This window comes from Physella acuta, unplaced genomic scaffold (genome assembly GCF_028476545.2).
Source record: "Physella acuta isolate Inbredline_101_S28 unplaced genomic scaffold, ASM2847654v3 ptg001808l, whole genome shotgun sequence".
NCBI lineage: Eukaryota > Metazoa > Mollusca > Gastropoda > Physidae > Physella > Physella acuta.
The window spans coordinates 44,520-63,520 of NW_026733318.1; the positions used below are offsets into that span (position 1 = coordinate 44,520).

At 32.0% G+C, this 19,001-nt stretch overlaps 2 protein-coding genes across 6 annotated transcripts in view; one reads left to right on the forward strand and one right to left on the reverse strand.

Moving 5' to 3' along the window:
• The window catches only part of LOC131930590 (cyclin-dependent kinase-like 1), a 35,659-nt gene extending 30,051 nt beyond the window's left edge, over positions 1–5,608 (forward strand). For all 5 annotated transcript variants that reach the window (XM_059287141.1, XM_059287142.1, XM_059287144.1 and 2 more), the window contains one exon: positions 179–5,608. In XM_059287141.1, coding sequence (XP_059143124.1) covers positions 179–310 — 132 coding nt within the window. In that variant the 3' untranslated portion in view covers positions 311–5,608. The remainder of the gene's footprint in view (positions 1–178) is intronic.
• Positions 5,609–10,865: 5,257 nt separating this feature from the next.
• On the reverse strand, positions 10,866–18,812 carry LOC131930593 (BRO1 domain-containing protein BROX). Its single transcript, XM_059287157.1, has 11 exons — positions 18,679–18,812; positions 17,588–17,791; positions 16,967–17,062; positions 16,738–16,810; positions 16,410–16,518; positions 16,118–16,207; positions 15,731–15,816; positions 14,268–14,349; positions 13,940–14,090; positions 13,477–13,648; positions 10,866–12,126 (listed from the first exon to the last, which is right to left on the reverse strand). The coding sequence occupies exons 1-11, from the start codon at positions 18,777–18,779 to the stop codon at positions 12,019–12,021; spliced, it is 1,272 nt and encodes a 423-aa protein (XP_059143140.1). The 5' UTR covers positions 18,780–18,812; the 3' UTR covers positions 10,866–12,018.
• Between the last annotated feature and the right edge of the window lie 189 nt (positions 18,813–19,001).

The window sequence follows — 19,001 nt, forward strand, 5'->3', positions numbered from 1 at the left end:
ACAAATATATTTTGGCTTACCAAAAATGAGCTGGTAATTGCAAATATAATAGTATAATGAGCAAGTAATTTCTAAAAAATATTTTAGCCTAAAACTGTGAGATGCTTTTTTTTGACCACTTGTAGATGAACCTTGTAGACTGACAATCTCAATGCTATGATGTTTCTTTTTTTTCCAGCCATTTCAGCCCCTCCCATCCCTGGCCCCTCCCGCTTTCCCCTCAACATCACCAGTCCCCCCTTTCAAGAACCCAGTAGCCCCCAACTACAGGAACAAGCCACCCCGGTTTGACCACCTCCCCAACATCTGACTCTTCGGCCAAGGGGTTCAACGTTATGATGGAAGCTAAGCTGAACTTTCTCATGGTGTCTCACAAATCATGGTGTCACACACATCATGGTGTCTCACACATCATAACATTCCCTGGAGGCCAATTTTCATTCATCTTTTTAAATGTCTGCTTCTTTTTTGTGTGGGTCCCGCTTCTAACACAGACCTAACACATGCATTGAACTGCTTGTCTGTACTCATCTGTGAAAATGATTTGATTTTCTTGTAGAAAAGCTTTTAACATTTCTTTAATTTGCTGTAACTTTTGTTTCCTTAGTTCTTTTAGCCTTATTATACTTGTCAACAAAAGAATTATTGCTTATGAAATTCTTAATGACTGTAAGATACATCACTAATAATTGTACTTGTATGTTCAATCAGAGTTATCTTTTACTCATGAAACAATCATTCAACCAGCAGCTAGTTTGTCTGTAGCTGCGTGTCCGTGTGTTGAGGAATGTCAAAGAAATGCTCAGGTTTTATGTGCTATTAATAGCTCCCACCATCTGTCTCACATAGGAACTTTATTTCCTATCCATGTTTTATTTTCTACCTTGATGTGCTTGTAGAGCAAGTGTTTTATTACCCAGATATTTCCTATCCAGTTTTTGCCAAGGTTTCTTTTCTTTTATCTAGTTGCTCTATTAGTATCAAACTTTTACTAGGGTGAATGTATACAAATTTTAAAAATTTGTTTCATTATTGTGAATTTAAGCTTTAAAGCCCTATTTTGAAATGCCAAAAATGAGCTGTTTTGAAGGAGAAGAAGATATCCTTTCTATCACCGGAGAACATTAGACAATCTAGTATCAAGACGGCCATGTGTTGCCGTTTAGATTAACAAGCAATACAAACTTACCAAAGACAAATTTTATTCTTACTATAAATAAGGCTTTAAATAGTTACACAATCATGGTAGATGCGTCATATATTCTTTGTTGTTTTTAAAAGGGCATGTAAATTTTGGATTCTGCATTTCTAAAATGTCAGATACACCTGTGTAAGATAGCTTGTGTTTTTAAAAATTTAATGTCTTGACAAATTTGATGTAAAAATTTGACTTTAAATTAATGTAGATTTCAAATGCTATCCAGGAAAAACTTATATCTGTGAAATTTGTGTTTTTCATAAAAAGTGTCTTGATTAAAAACTAGACTTTACCTGTACAACATAGCTTTCTTATCATATTTGAATACTGAAAATTAAAGATTCTAAAGTAATTTTTTAATCAATCAAGTAAGGACAGGCTAAACTCCACTGTTGCTGGTTCTCTTTCTAATGTTGTAACATGTAAATATCACTTACACTGAGGGTGGTTACACTGTTGTAAGAAATGGAGCCTGGTAAAATGAATGATTGCAACAAGTGTTTCATTCATTAAAGCATTTATTTGTTTTTTGCCTAATGAGCCATTTTTGGTAATTAATTCAGGTAATAATTTTTTTAATGTGTTGTCACCTAATGTCTCATTTGATTGTAATGGCATTTTAGCTTTTAATAGCGTACATTTGGATTGTAGGTTGAGAACAGAAAAGGCTTTAAAAACTGGGTAATCTCTAACCCAGGAGGTTACAGACATCAACAGATATTTTCACAGAGAGCCTTGTTCACAGAAATGTGGCAGTGCTCTGTCCTGTTCCATCTGAGCTTTGGTTAAAATATGAGTTGGTGTCTCTGCTTTAGAGCGAGATTAAGTTTGTAGTTGGCTTCATTTTTTTTATTTTGTTCAACACTGAAAAATGTGGGTAAACAGTCAACAAATTTTAGGGGTAGGTCCTAGAACCAGAACTTTGATGTTCATTTGAGTGAAAAATAAATTTTATTTTAAACAACTTGGTACAATTTTCACAGCATTGTACCATTTTAATATTAAAGTTTATTTGGCTAACCATTTTAATATTAAAGTTTATTTGGCTTACCATTTTAATATTATTGTTTATTTGGCTTATCATTTTAATATTAATGTTTGTTTGGCTTCTTTATGTACTTTCCAGGCAGAACGTTAGGCTTTTATAAAACTTTAATTTTGAAAACTTTATTTTAAAAATCATTTTTAAACCCAGTCAAAACAATTTGTTTTTTGTTTAATTAGCTATTTTAATTAGGGATTGGGTAACTAACCAACTTTTTTTGCTTACTAAATGAACGGGTAAATATAATTCCATTTATTGTTTGAAAAGACAACTTCACTTACAAAACTTGTATGAACTGTTTACCATCTTGCTGTGATTGTTTCATGTCAAGATTCAATCCAATTTTTTAATTTCTTTTAAGTGTGTTGATTTGCACTAACAGCTTTGGCAGAGACCTACCATCAGTCATTTTATGTTATTTCCTCATCACTTCCATACTTTAGCACAGTTTCTTCCCCTTCTTCAGGTTTAAATGCTTTTTCTAGATGTGTTTTGTTTTAGTGGCTTCAATTAAAAGATGCAGCATTTTTAATCTACTCATTAAGCAAAGTTGAACCCCATAACACCTGCAGCAAAGCCAAAGTGAAATTTATTTTTATTATGGGGAAATACGATGAAACAAATTACTACCTCCAGTGGCAAATAAAAAGAAATCATTTTATCTTAGTGGTTTCAATAATAAAACATAGCTTTGTGTGTATTTTTCAGCTCACAGTAATGCCTGATTAGTTTATAGGGTTTGAACTTTGCATCATGAAAATTGGCCTCCATGTCCTCAGAAAGTCATTCATTTGTAAATAATTTTAAAAGCTGTAGTTTCAATAGACTTGACCCAGCCTTTTCTAGAAGTTAGCTTAAAAAACTTAGATGTCATCTGCAGATTGTGTAGATATTTGATTGATGTTTCAAGCCACATCTTCACTTTCTTTACCTGTCCGATACAATAAAATTAATTGTATATTGACTGTAGTTTTCAAAGTGTTTTAAAAACTTTTTCCATTTTCGTAATTCTAAACACATGCATCTATCAATTTGCGACTTAATTAATTTAAAAACCTGTTGATATTCCCACATGTAATTCCCAAACATATCTCATTAAAAAATTAATCAACTTTCATAGCCAATGGTTTAGCTTTAAACTAATTAAGTCAGACAAGGTTTTGGACAAGGCTGTTGGTGCACATCTTCATATCTTAATTGTACTCTGGTTTTCTCAACTCAAATTCATCGGACAATTTTCTAAAATATTTTTTCCAACTTTTTGTATTCATTCAATCATAACCTTTGAACCTTTCTGTTGTAGAGTTTTGTACTAGTCAGCACACTTTATACCATTATTTTATCTCCAACCATTCATACCTGTTTATATATTATCTCACATATTCTTACACTATTGAGCTTTAGAGGCAACAAATTTCCTCTTGATAAGCCCAGTTAGTTTCATTGTCTGTATTACTGTAAATAAAATTCAGATTGAAAAAAAAATGTTCTAAAAACCAAACAAAAACTTTAAAATTGTTTGTGTATATCTTTATCAAATTAGTTATGTGTTTGTGCATATCTTTGTCAAATTAGTGATGTGTTTGTGCATCTGTTATTGGAATCCCTCCATCTTGGTTTTTTAAACAGTGCATATTCCTCGGTCAGCGATTTCAGTTTTTATTGAATTTTATCACTTTCATTTATCCAAATGTAAATCAGTTTATATTTAGTTTTATGACTGTCATTTATCCAAATGTAAATCAGTTTATATTTAGTTTAATGACCGTCATTTATCCAAATGTAACTCAGTTTACATTTAGTTTTATATTTCTAATGAGTTTTATGGCTGTTGATTGTATTGAGTTCTACTACTGTCATTAATATTGAGTTGAACGACCTTTATATTCAGCTGTAAGCCTGTCAGTTCTGTCAAGTTTTGTTTACTTGTAATAGTTGAAGCTGTAAGTTTTGTTTACTTGTAATAGTTGAAGCTGTAAGTTTTGTTTACTTGTAAAAGTTGAAGCTGTAAGTTTTGTTTACTTGTAATAGTTGAAGCTGTAAGTTTTGTTTACTTGTAAAAGTTGAAGCCTTGCTACAGCAGCTCAGGAAAAAATGTTTGTGTAAATGGAATCAAGTCAGACTGTACAAGTTTAGAAATATACCTTTATGCATACTGTTCTTTTTCAACTGACAAATGATACATATCATGTGTAGTATACAATGTATAAACCCATGTGATATTTTCTGTCAAGCGCTAATTTTTTTCCCGTCCGCTAATTATTTTCCCGTCCAATTTTCAAAAGAAAAGTGATATGTATGGTTTTCTAATGTAATTGCATTTTAATTACTATTGTACTTCTGTTTGCTACATGTTATTTCAAGCCAGCTGTCTGTAGTTTTTTATATCAGTAAATTTGAAATATGGTTTCAGTTTGAATTAACTTGACATTTTGAATGACAACCATGGATGACATGAGCAGACAGGAATATCTTCTTTAACTTATGAAGAAAAAATTTTAAGCATTTTCTTCATATTTTAAATTTAAAATAATTTTAATGTCTTTTTTGTTGCTAAATTTTTGACTCTCAACCCTATCAAAGAATACTAAACTGTGAATATCTGGATAAATGGCTGAACTTCATACAGGAGCTGTTATAAATGTGATTTCTGCTAACTTTATTTTATTGCAGGTTCAATTAATGTATTTAATGTGAATTTGTTTTAATTCATTATGAATGATATTTTGTCTCAATTCACGTCTCCTGGAGTTTTTTTATTTTACCCTCAAAATTAAAAAAAAAAGTGTTTTTATATTTATTTGATTTAACATTCATATTATTTATATATATTCATAAGCATATATTTGATTATGTGAAGTCAAATAAACCATGACAAAATAATATATTTTTCCTTTTACACAATTTTATGTTCAAAGGTGTAAAAATAATAGGGTACATATTATAAAAATATATTAATTTTGCCAAACAACCTTTTTAAACAAAATCAAAACAAATCTTTAAACATAAACTTTGTATTTAATTTTGAAACTATTTTTTAAATTGTGCAACACAAACAGCTAGTAAATACAAAATTATTACTGATCCGATATTTCTAAACTTCAAAATTTTGTAATGCTTAAAAAGCATAAATTCTACCCTAACAATGAGACTACTGTAATATTTTTTTGTTAACACCATTTGTTTCGTCATCCATTCCTTGATTTAACATGCTCTACCACTGACTCATCATAAGTGCAAACATTTTCCCCCTTGCATAACATGACATTTTTATTTGACAAAGAATTTATTGTTAATAAAATTATATATTAGTTGTTTTTATTTTTTAATCAAAGTGTAATTAGTAAATAAATGTTGAAATAATTTGCAGCTGTTTTTTAATGTTTCTTTTTGGGTCTGTGATGAACTGTTACCAAGAAAACTGTGTTGATTATGTGAACTATTGTAAACTTGAGGTCAGAAAATGTAACAAAAAGTCAAACTGAAGTCATCAGTTTTCATTAGTTAACATTTCTGGTCCAAACCTTGATCAACAGCTTAAAGTGGATGTAACACAAGATCTTAGGGCAGCCTGTGTGACATTGCTGTGAACATTTGGATTTTTAAATCTGATGACATTGCTGTAAACATTTGGATTTTTTAATCTGATGACTATAGTATAGCATGGCAACCACAAGAACAATTGTAACAGTTAAATATCAAATGAATAAAAAAATACTTTTTGGCAATTTGGAACATTCTTATAGTTTTTATTTCTATAAAATATCAAATTTTGCACTTCTGCACTTTTAAGCATTTAATGAGTTAAGTAATTAACAAGGAATAGTTAAGTGACTCCAGCCTACTCCTTTCACCAAAGACCACACACTCTCCCCCCCCCCCCCCCCCATTACTGCTTGAAAACAGTTTTTGAGTCTACTTCATTTCAATTGTTATCAATTGTATAAGTTATCAGATACATACACTAAACAATATTGGTATACAGAAAATACACATTGTAAAAAATACGAAACATTTTAAAGAAAAGTTTTATATAATCATGCACTAAGAGGAAAATAAAAGATATTCTTTAAATATATAATAATACGCAACAATAAATATAACTAAAATAGGTATGCGTTGTCGCTATAGTATTATTAAGCCTAAAGTTTAATAAGGGACTCTCATTTTCTTTTTAAATATTTAAATTATGGTACATTATTATATATTTAAAGGAAATAATTTATTTTCAAGAAATTAATTTATTTTCTTCTTTTTAATGCATAATTATGTAAAAGCTTGTGATTAAAAACATTTTTTTTATTAATTTTGTTAATGCTTTTAAAATTTTAAAAGAATAGAATCTCATAGCAAAAGAATAGCATGTTAAACAGCATGGAAAATTAATACTTTATATAGCAATCTATAATTTAATTTAAAAATTAGACACCTAATTATGTCACATTGCATTGTAATTGGGCCTAGATCTGTGCGTCAAGTTTGAAAGAAATTGGTTTTGAAGTGGTGGAAATTTTTAGAAGTGGTGGGAATTTTTAGAAGTGGTGGAAATTTTTAGAAGTGGTGGAAATTTTTAAAAGTGGTGGTAATTTTTAGAAGTGGTGGAAATTTACCTCACCAGTTTCAGCCATGATGACAGGCAAAAGCACAACTAACAAAAACACCACTGATGAATCATGTTAATTAAAAGGTTATGATAAAATGAATTATAATTGATGTATGCATGCTATAGGTAGGCCTGTATTTTAATTAAAAATCATTATTTTAAACAATGAACAACATATTATACATATTAGTTAAAACTATATTTAAGTTTTATTGATTATATCAGAAATATTTGTGTCTGTTGATAAGTCATGAGAGATATGATTTATTGTATAATTTATTAAGAATGGTTATGTGGCTTTTTTACGGTCAAAGGGAAACAAACATGAAATTGTTTTACTTCAAAGTACAGCCGATGTTATTCTGCTTAAATATTTATAATGATATTAATTTTAACGATTCGTAATAATTCATATTAATAAAAATGTATGTTATATTTACTAATATTAATTTTAACATTTTTTCGAAATATAAAAAAAAATTAAAATATTTTTTTGTTCAACATAAAGCCGAATTTTAATAAATCTTGTTGCGTTTCCTTTCTTCTTCTTCTTCTTCTTCTTCGTTCTATTAGTGTTGAAGGGGGTCGAGATTTATCTGCCAGTGAGTTTGAACTCGAGACTTTGTTCGAATTTATCAACCATGATCTTTTTGCCGACTCGACCACGCCTCCAACACAATTAAGCGTTACGTGTCAACTGGTTATGCGCCATTGAGGCCATTGACTCCGATTTCAGCCTGCTTTTCTTTTTGGATTTGCTTCCATAGCCTTTGTCCAACCATGAACAAACTACAAGGCAGCAGTTGTTTGATTTTGGAGTTGTCTCTCCTAGAAGAGTGGCTGTCCCCAGCTAACGGGCCTCATCTGCCCGAGGGTTCGAACTCGAGACTTTTCGGTTTAGCAACCATGAGCTATACCGACTCGACCACGCAGACCCCGGCGTTTCCTTTAAAAAAGGACTATATTTGCAAGGCTATTAAGAAAATTAATAGATTGTCAATTTTTTAGCTCGTGTTTGATGTCTAAAATTTAACGTGGTCTTTTTCCCCATTCAAACTAACGCAAAATATTTAAGCAGGATAACCTCGGCTAAACTAGGAGGTGAAATAATTTAATGTTTGTGTCCCCTTGAATGAAAAAAAAACTTTTTTTTTTACGGTCAAAGGGAAACAAACATGAAATTGTTTTACTTCATAGTACAGCCGAGGTTGTCCTGCTTAAATATTTATAATGATATTAATTTTATTTATGATTCGTAATAATGCATATTAATAAAAATGTATTAACTATATTTACTAATATTAATTTTAACATTTTTTCGAAATAAGAAAAACAAATTAAAATATTTTTTGTTCAACATAAAGCCGAATTTTAATGAATCTTGTTGTGTTTCCTTTAAAAAATTACTATATTTGCAAGGCTATTAAGAAAATTAATAGATTGTCAATTTTTAGATCGTGTTTGATGTCTAAAATTTAACGTTGTCTTTTTCCCCATCCAAACTAACGCAAAATATTTAAGCAGGATAACCTCGGTTAAAATACGAGGTGAAATAATTTAATGCTTGTGTCCCTTTGACCGAAAAAAACTTGTTTTTTTTTTACGGTCAAAGGGAAACAAACACGAAATTGTTTTACTTCATAGTACAGCCGAGGTTGTCCTGCTTAAATATTTATAATGATATTAATGTTAATGATTCGTAATAATTCATATTAATAAAAATGTATTAATTATATTTACTAAAATTAATTTTAACATTTTTTCGAAATAATAAAAATAAATTAAAATATTTTTTGTTTAACATAAAGCCGAATTTTGATGAATCTTGTTGTGTTTCCTTTAAGAATTTCTATATTTGCGAGGCTATTATTGTCAATTTTTTTAGCTCATGTTAAATGTCTAAAATTCAACTTTGTCTTTTTTCCCCCATCCAAACTAACGCAAAATATTTAAGCAGAATAACCTCGGCTAAACTACGAGGTAAAATAATTTAATGTTTGTGTCCCTTTGACCGAAAAAAACTTGAAATTGTTTTACTTCATAGTACAGCCGAGGTTATCCTGCTTAAATATTTATAATGATATTAATGTTAATGATTCGTAATAATTCATATTAATAAAAATGTATGTTATATATTAATTTTAACATTTTTTTCGAAATATAAAAAAATTAAAATATTTTTTGTTTAACATAAAGCCGAATTTTAATGAATCTTCTTGTGTTTCCTTTAAAAAAAATTATATTTCCGAGGCTATTAAGAAAATTAATAGATTGTCGTCAGTTTTTTAGCTCTTGTTAGGTCTGACATTCAACGTTGTCTTTTTTCCCCATCCAAACTAACGCAAAATATTTAAGCAGAATAACCTCGGCTAAACTATGTTTGTGTCCCGTTGTTAAAAAATTTATAACACGATTCCAAAATAAGCGATAAAACAATAAATCAGTATTTTTCAAAGACCTTAGTTTTCATTACTAATGTTATGGTTTTACATAAAATAATAGCTGCGGCTGCAAAACCAGAATTTTTATGTCAAAACTGTCAACAACATCAACAACAAAAATATTGTTTTATTCCTAGTAAATTAATGTGTATTTTTGAAGTTTTTTTTAAAAAATCAGACTAGGTTTGAATGAAATATTCTAGGTCTAGAAATATCTTTACAAAACAAAAACCTACTAAAATATTAATTTAACTATTTTTGTTTCAAATTAAAACTGAATTTAGATTAGTCTTCTCCTCTGTAAGTAGTTTTGCAAAACTGTTGAGAGAAATATAAAATCAAAACTTAATTGTGTGATGTTATTTAAAAAAGGCCTAAAAAATAATCAAGCGAGATAACCTCGACTACACTACGAAGTGAAACAATTTTCATGTTTGTTTCCCTTTGACCAAAAAAAAATTTTCCTTAAAAAGAAAATTTAAAATAGTGGATTAAACTTAACTAAATTTGAAAGTGCAGTTAATGATCTTAAAAATGTTTGGCTTTTTCTTTCCTCACCCTCAAATATTTTTTAAAAACTTTGTGTCGACATGCTTTCCGGACCCCAACCCCTCCCCACACTGTAGGAATGTGATGTCGTTTCCAGTTCCAGTTAGCCAATGCTTGCAAACAGTTTCTCCCCAATGTTTGAAAACGAGGAGCAAAATTAGCACCTGTATTCCACCAAAGAAATCTTCTATTCTTTTTCAGCTTATTCGAAATTTAGACACTTGCCAACTTATATCAATTATTAAAAGTGCAATGATTTCATAAAATCCTAATATATAAAAGCCCGTGTGCGCACTTCTCTCTCTCTCTCTGTGTCCGCAAAATATTTTCGCCGGATATCACATCAGAATCTCCAGCGATATATGGAGAACTTGATATGGACTCTAGTTGAAAATAATATGGTAGATGTTTTAAATGTATAACCAACATTTTATTTAAAGAAGAAAAATAAAAAATAAAGGCATATTCGAACGTAGAAAAACAGTTTTAATTATGCAACAGGAAAAGGGTTTATAGTTGTGCAAAAGAACCAATGAAACAGTGACGTCACTAATGTTTATACATTAACTAATGACGTCATCTGCCGCATTAAGAAAGGAACTACTTCATTCAAATTTTATTTAGATCTAGATCTACTCATCAAGACGCACGCTATGAAATACATACAATTTTATCGGTCAAACTAATACAAATTACTTAAAACAACATAATGACCATTGAATAGCCAGATTTTTAACGGAATCATTTAAGTCACTTAATCAGTGTATACCTGTGTTATGTTAAATGTGTCGGATTTGTAGCTAATTAGTTATTTCTTTGCTTTATCACTAATATCGTCCAGCGTGTAGTAAAGCACATTGCGTTTTGACCAATAACTATTTCATAAATTATTTTTCTCAAACAAGTACAACATTTTAAAATATATTGGCCTATAATTCACGTTAAACGGGATTCCGATGGCTAGTGTTCTTATAACACAACATATATTATTATAAATACAAAAGAGAACACATTTTTAAAGTACAAACAGTAGGGATAAAAGTGAATTTTTATTGACATGAGAGAAATAAATACTAAACAAAACAAGCAGCTGTACAGTTAGCAAGCTTAAAGAAATACAAATTCTATCATTCCCTGGGTGCAACAAAAATGAATTTTTCACAATGGAAACATTTGGTACTATTAGAAATCTGCTGGCAAAAAGTCAATTCTACAGAGAGTGTAGGTAAATTTGTTTATGACATACATAGACATAGAAATAATTTTTAATCCAGCCCTTAGAAAACAAAAATTAAGTATGACAATGTGTAACAAAATGACATGAACATGTTTAGGTTTTTTAAAAACACTTTTGCCGCTATAACAAATCTTGTTTATTTTAAACCACTAATGGCATGGGAGGGTGAGGTTCAGATAACCTTAATTAGTTTAGAAAGCTTACATTACCTAGATTACAAGAATATTTTTGGGCTAACATTAACCACTGGGTTGTTTTAGTCAAGATTAATCTGCTGAATGATAATTTACGATCTGACTCATGAAACCAAATACTTCAAACATAAACAGAATTTGTGTTGTCATTAGATACACAATCAGTGACTGTTAACTGTGGCAAATGCAAAGTTAATGTTAACTGCTAAAATGGCAGCCAATATGTAAATAAAACAAGTAGTTCAGCACTGGTCTTTCAATAGAATATATAGGAAGATTTTTGAAGATTGCTTTTTCTTAGAAAATGCTAAAATGAATGATGATGTGGTACATATTAAAATTGTAAATAAAAACATAAAAAAAGTGTTTAAAATTCCATTCACTAAATTAAAAGATCACAGAACTACATCGTAACATTAATTATCACAAAGTCGTTAAAACAATGTTTTATTTTATCAGCTCTAACGATGAAATCAACATCCAGATAGTAGCACAATTATTGTTTATTTTACACAGATACACAGTTTCAACATCCAGATAGTAGTTCAATTATTGTTTATTTTACACAGATACACATTTTCAACATCCAGATAGTAGCATTGAATCATACAAACTTACTCATAGCAAAAATCAATTACACATAGACTGACATGCAAACTCTATTGAGTCATTTAGACATGTGACAGCAATATGTTAAGTATAAATACATCAGGAAATGAAAGTACACGGCCAACCCCCCCTTGATCTAGAGTTAGGAAACAACACAGCCACTAGAATTCTTTGGGTCTTTGTCTGACATCGGGACTTCTTTCTCTTTGACTGGTGCTAGTGGTGGGGTCTGGTCGTCCTTTCCTTTGGGCTGAAGTTAAAAATAGAATTTATTGGCTGAGAAAAGGATAGAAAAAGCAGATAATAGTAGATAACTATGGGACAAGTGTAGATAACTATGGGAAAAAGTGTAGATAACTATGAGGCAAGTGTAGATAACTATAGGACAAGAGTAGATAACTATGGGAAAATGTGTAGATAACTATGGGACAAGTGTAGATAACTATGGGAAAATGTGTAGATAACTATGGGAAAATGTGTAGATAACTATGGGAAAATGTGTAGATAACTATGGGAAAATGTGTAGATAACTATAGGACAAACAGAGCCCACAGAAAACACCATGGGACAAGGATGGGTAAGGGGAGTCATCAATTTATGACATTCACTCAAAGGGGAGATCAATATAACCATGCCTGATGTGGATGGGGAGGGTGTGTGTATGTATGTGTGTGTTTAAGACCATCTAAAAATTAACATCAAAACACCCAACCTGGACAACAAAGACAAAACATTTATCTGGCATGCAACATGTACACATTAAAAGTCTGGGCTCAGGTTTTAATAAGAAAAAACAAAACAGCTGCTCAGCATGTAATTAAATATAAAATCAAGGTATCTGGACTATAATTAAATATTAATGAAATCAAGGTATCTAGACTGTAAGATTCATACCCTTGTAATGAGTGATGAAGAAAAGAAAAGGTCATGAACTCTATGTTGTCTTAACAACTATTTTATTAAAAGTGTGCAGAGCACAGAAAATAAATTTTTTAAATCTTCCATGAAAAAAAAGAGAACATCTGCAATCAGTTTTTGGTTCATTAATGGGGAAAACCCATAAAAAAACCACAGTGATCATAAAGACTATTCACACCTAAAAATATTTTTTAATTTTTCATAAACATAATATTGATTCAACATTAATGACCATATTTAATAACAGACATTTACAATAAGAATTGCTGTGTGTTCTACATATACACATTACAGAACTAGTAAACTGGAAGTAAGTTTTGAGAACTGCTATTAAATTTTTGTGAAGGGGGTTGGACATTAATTGGATGACCCCCAGGGAACATAAAAGGATAACTGTAAATCAAGTTGTAAATAAAACCTACTAGACAAACTAGATAGTTGGAATCAAATTGTAAATAAAACCTACCTTCTCCTGCTTGTAAATAAAACCTACCTTCTCCGGCTTGTAAATAAAACCTACCTTCTCCGGCTTGTAAATAAAACCTACCTTCTCCGGCTTGTAAATAAAACCTACCTTCTCTGGCTTGTAAATAAAACCTACCTTCTCCGGCTTGTAAATAAAACCTACCTTCTCCGGCTTGTAAATAAAACCTACCTTCTCCGGCTTGTAAATAAAACCTACCTTCTCCGGCTGTGCTGACTTCTGCTGACCAGCTGGTACACTGAATTTATTGTAGACATCCTGTGACCACAGTGGGTCGAGGGCTGGGGGGGTGTACTCCTCAGGCTTGACCAGCCCAAATGTGTCCCGCTTCTCTAGAACTGGTGCATCAACTGCCACTTTCTGGTGGTATCTGCAGATACAAGATGGCTATTGAGGTCTCCACATTTTATCTGTCTATTCTAGTGGTAACTTCTAATACATGTTGGGCTATGATATTAAGGTCCATATATTTTTAGATAGAGGTATGAATCTTAACTAATGGAGATAGTTAATATTTTATTACTTGATAGTTATTTAGATAATTATTGTGGTTGAAGAAAAAAACAATTCTAATATTATAAATTCATGAAGTAAAATCAGAATAAAAAAAGTTCCTTGATTACTCTTTTAACAAGTGTAACAATGGTCATAATTTACTCACATGAGTCCATTCTCCCTCTCACACTTTTCTAACGTCCGCTTTAAAACTTTTTCTAAGTTTCTAAAGAATAAATGGTTCTGTGGCCTGGCTGTAGTACCAACCCCCTTCACTGTAGCATATTCTTTACATAATACTTCTGCCTTCCCATACACTGCCAATACAAAAAATAAAATGTTACATGTTTGAACAATACTTTTCAACAAAATAAAACAATAATAGTTTCAATAATTTTATAATTGTTTTCATTTAATTAGTAGACCTTTCTTTAGCATAAATTAATGTATAATTAGTATAAATTAATGTTTAATCAACAGCTTAAACAACGTACAGTCCAAGCTCTCTCTTAGTCCCCTAGTGGCCTCGCCACATTTATCTTGATTCAATAAATTTTCTCCGTTGTAACTGTGGGCCTGGTGGGACAAAAATAAAAGTTATAGCTGTGGGCCTAGTGAGACAAAAACAGAAGTTATAGCTGTGGGCATGGTGAGACAAAAAGTTATAGCTGTGGGCATGGTGAGACAAAAAGTTATAGCTGTGGGCCTGGTGAGACAAAAAGTTATAGCTGTGGGCATGGTGAGACAAAAACAGAAGTTATAGCTGTGGGCATGGTGAGACAAAAACAGAAGTTATAGCTGTGGGCATGGTGAGACAAAAAGTTATAGCTGTGGGCCTAGTGGGACAAAAACAGAAGTTATAGCTGTGGGCCTGGTGAGACAAAAACAGAAGTTATAGCTGTGGGCCTGGTGAGACAAAAACAGAAGTTATAGCTGTGGGCATGGTGAGACAAAAAGTTATAGCTGTGGGCCTAGTGGGACAAAAACAGAAGTTATAGCTGTGGGCATGGTGAGACAAAAAGTTATAGCTGTGGGCCTGGTGAGACAAAAACAGAAGTTATAACTGTGGGCCTGGTGAGACAAAAACAGAAGTTATAACTGTGGGCATGGTGAGACAAAAACAAAAGTTATAGCTGTGGGCCTGGTGAGACAAAAAGTTATAGCTGTGGGCATGGTGAGACAAAAACAAAAGTTATAGCTGTGGGCATGGCGAGACAAAAAGTTATAGCTGTGGGCATGGCGAGACAAAAACAGAAGTTATAGCTGTGGGCATGGTGAGACAAAAACAAAAGTTATAGCTGTGGGCATGGCGAGACAAAAAGTTATAGTTGTGGGCCTAGTGGGACAAAAACAGAAGTTATAGCTGTGGGCATGGTGAGACAAAAAGTTATAGCTGTGGGCATGGCGAGACAAAAACAGAAGTTATAGCTGTGGGACAAAAACAGAAGTTATAGCTGTGGGTCTGGAGGCACAAAAACAGAAGAACTGAGACCAAAACTGAGCTAGTTAACTGGCAATTTTTTACAAATACAACAGATGGTGGTCAATTACACATTTAGGGACAAGTCTAGGGTCAATAAAACAACTACAGACTTAAGTATGGTCAATAAAACACTAATGGACAAGTCTTCTAAGGTCAACTAAACACATATGGTCATATGTATGGTCATTTAAACATATGGACAAACCTATGGTCAGTTTAACACTTATGTAAAATCCTATGGTCAGTTCAACACTTATGGGAAAGCCTATGGTCAGTTCAACACTTATGGGAAAGCCTATGGTCAGTTCAACACTTATGGGAAAGCCTATGGTCAGTTCAACACTTATGGGAAAGCCTATGGTCAGTTCAACACTTATGGAAAATCCTATGGTCAGTTCAACACTTATGGGAAAGCCTATGGTCAGTTCAACACTTATGGAAAATCCTAAAAGCAATTTAAAAAGTGACACATACACAAGCTGTATAAAATTTGTTCTTGAGTTGAAAATATTTCCTCCACTTAGCAACATCTTTCTGATCTAAGCTAGCCAGGGCATCATCTAGAAAACAGTAAGGATTATATAAATATTCATTTTCATACTACTTTGCTGCAGCACTGAAATAGGTGACGTGAACAGTCCAGAGGTTTCAGTGCTGTTGTGAAGCTAAGACTTCGTTTCTGATCTTATATCTTTATAAAACTATTTTCGGTTTGTACTCTTAGTGCATTAAAATAGCTTTGTATGATATTAGGCTATGTCTTAAAAATTATAATTTAGAAATTGTTATTTTTCTTAAATAAAGTTAAACTAATTATATATGCAACAAATGCAGAGAATGTATCAAATGGGGCATTCTTACCTCCCTTCTGATAGAGTTCTGCAGTTTCAAAAGCCAATGAAGATATCAAAGTAACTGCATGTTTTAACTCAATAGCTCTGGCTAAAGTAACTGAAACAAAGTAATTGCTCTTAGTATAGATTTCTTGATGGGTTTTTAGGAAAACCAGGTGTTGCACCAATAGCCGATTTATTAATAACTGAATAAACAATTCAGGAAAAATATTTTTTAGAATTGTGTCCCTACAGGTATTTTTTTTAAATGTGATAAAATACACAAATTGTCCAATGGTTGGCCATATGACTATCCTTACTCTCTTGTGCCTCGGCAGTACACTGATGAATGTAGGCATCCAGTACACGTCCGTCTGTATCATGGGCTCCCTCTGATGGTGGATCAAGTAGCTTTGGTCTCAAATCATCCTACAGAAATGGCCAAAACAGTGGCTCGATTAAGAAAAGTTAGTATTAAGAAAAATGATGTTGCAAAATTTAATGTCAGACTATTATCTAACTGTCAAGGTATCCAATCATGAATGTATTTATAATCTTAGTGACAACAGTCTCTAATTTAAAACTAGATATAAGACTAGACATAAGATTGCAAGTAAACAAAAGCATGCGATGTTGAAGAGTTCTTACCTTACAAAATTTAAACACTCCAGCAGCTGTCTTTAAACACTTGTGAATTTCTTTGGCTTCCTCCATATCTGGCCTAAGGAGAACATTGGTATACTCTAAGCTGAGTTTTATTGAAATCAATGGTTAACTGACACTTTGAAAAAGATGAGAACATTTAAATCTGAGTAGAATCATTACTTCTAATTATATTTGAACACAATGGCAGCAGATAAACTGTTGTTCAACTTACGTCTCTTTAGCAGCAAGCTTGGCGGCATGTTTAGTCAACCAGAGGCCAACATTAAACAACATTGAGAAATACTCAAAACCAGTGTCTGAACATTCCCTGGTGGATAGAGAAGTTACAAATTTAGCTTCAGCTCCTTCAGTTTGGATAAACATAAAAAATGTGCTGGTTTAATTATCCTAGCTATAATTTCTTATTAAATACAATAGGTGCTAATTAAAAAATTATTACCCAATTGTTTTATTTCATCTTCTATGTTATCAATAAGAATTGTAATGTTGGAAGGGATTTCCTCCAACACAATTAAGTATTACATGTCAAATACAGGCCATTTGCTTCCATAGCTTTTGTCTATCCAAGAACATACTACAAGGCAGCAGTTGTATAATTTTGGTGAGTTTTCTCTCCTAGATGGGTTGCTGTCCTCAGCTATCAATCCCCATCTGCCGGGGTGTTCAAACTCTGGACTTCTTAGTTAAACAAACAACATCTTTACCACCCGTACCACACAGACCCCCAATAATTTTCAAACAAGACTACAAATTATGTCTTTAATGCTTTAGTAGCACATGGCACCCATACCCTGAACTATGCCAGTTAGTAGAAGTAATAATATAAACTCACACTGGAACATTTCCTAGTAAAGTATTTGACCACTTGTATTTGATGAGCTTGCGCAGCTTGTTCTCTGGCTGACTTGGATCCATCGGGATACACAGACCCTGCAGCAAACCTAAATACTCAGCAGCTGCCTTGTCCACCACATCTTTGGAGTTGCCTGGGTCTGTTAGCAAGTCCAATAACTTTGCTCTTGAGATTCTTAGATCACTGATAGAAGAATTACATTAAAGATAAATCAGAGTCCTATTGGTAATTAAAAAAAAATTGACAAGGGCCAAAACTGTAGCCTAGGCCTATAAAAAATATTTAAAATAATAGTTAATATTAGGCCCTAATTATTAATTAATTAATTAGGCCTACTACTAGGTCTAGGGTAGATACTTTTTTTACTAGATTCTAGGCCTAAATAAATTATTAAAATAAATAGTAAATAAAAATATGTAGGCTAAGTAAAAATTAAAATAAGGCCAAGGCCTATGCTATTTTAATTATTTATTATCTAGGATTTAGTTACTTGGTATCTCTCTTTTAAGATCTAGAATTTATATTCTATAGGATTAGTTTACTTTTATGGCCGATTCTAGTCGGAATAAGATACGCATGCGATACGCATGCGCAATGGAGAGAAACTACGACTTAGCGGCGATGTTTTCGATGGTACTGCGCATGCGTGTGTTTACAACCGCAGAACCCTAATACCAACCCTAATCCTATCCTTAACCCTATCCCTAATCCTATCCCTAACCCTAACCCTAACCCTAGCCCTAATCCTATCCCTAACCCTAACCCTAGCCCTAATCCTATCCCTAACCCTATCCCTAATCCTACCCCTAACCCTCATTCTAGCCCTTACCCTAGCCATAGGTCACTGCGCATGCGCAGAACTATCTTTTGCCGAAAAATCTTATTCCGAGTAGACACTTCGTACTTTTAATACTACGATGACTCAGTGTCTTATTTTGATGAGACATCCTCATCCGTAGCGTAGAGCCGTAGAGAACTCGAACTCATAACTCAACTCACTTTGAAAACAGACATGACAAAATGACATATTTTAAAAAATATTGATTTAATTTTTTAAATAGTTTTTTAACCTGAATATTTTTCTAGTAGAGTCATTAGTAGATACACCATGCAGCTCATAATTTACAGGTGCAGTTGCTTTAAGTGGATTTCGATGAAACCAGTAAGCCATTTTTGACGTTCAGATTATTGACGGAAATAATAATTCTGTTTACAATTATGCTGAAAATAAATTTTCGCATTATTGTTTGTATTAATTAAAAACTTGTTTTTAAATTTTTAAATTATCACAAATAATTTGCTATGTTTTACCCAACAATGTAATCACAATTTCATTTCTAATAATCTTGCGTTCAAAATTCTTGTTTCTCTTGAACAGACTTAAGATGAATAA

Excerpts from the sequence above, each read along its gene's own strand:
- LOC131930593 (XM_059287157.1), bottom strand. The coding sequence starts at position 18,779 with ATGGCTTACTGGTTTCATCGAAATCCACTTAAAGCAACTGCACCTGTA. Across the intron at positions 17,792-18,678 it reads TCTACTAGAAAAATATTCAG|TGATCTAAGAATCTCAAGAG; the intron begins GTTAAAAAACTA and ends TTCTTCTATCAG. Across the intron at positions 16,519-16,737 it reads GAGTGTTTAAATTTTGTAAG|GATGATTTGAGACCAAAGCT; the intron begins GTAAGAACTCTT and ends CCATTTCTGTAG.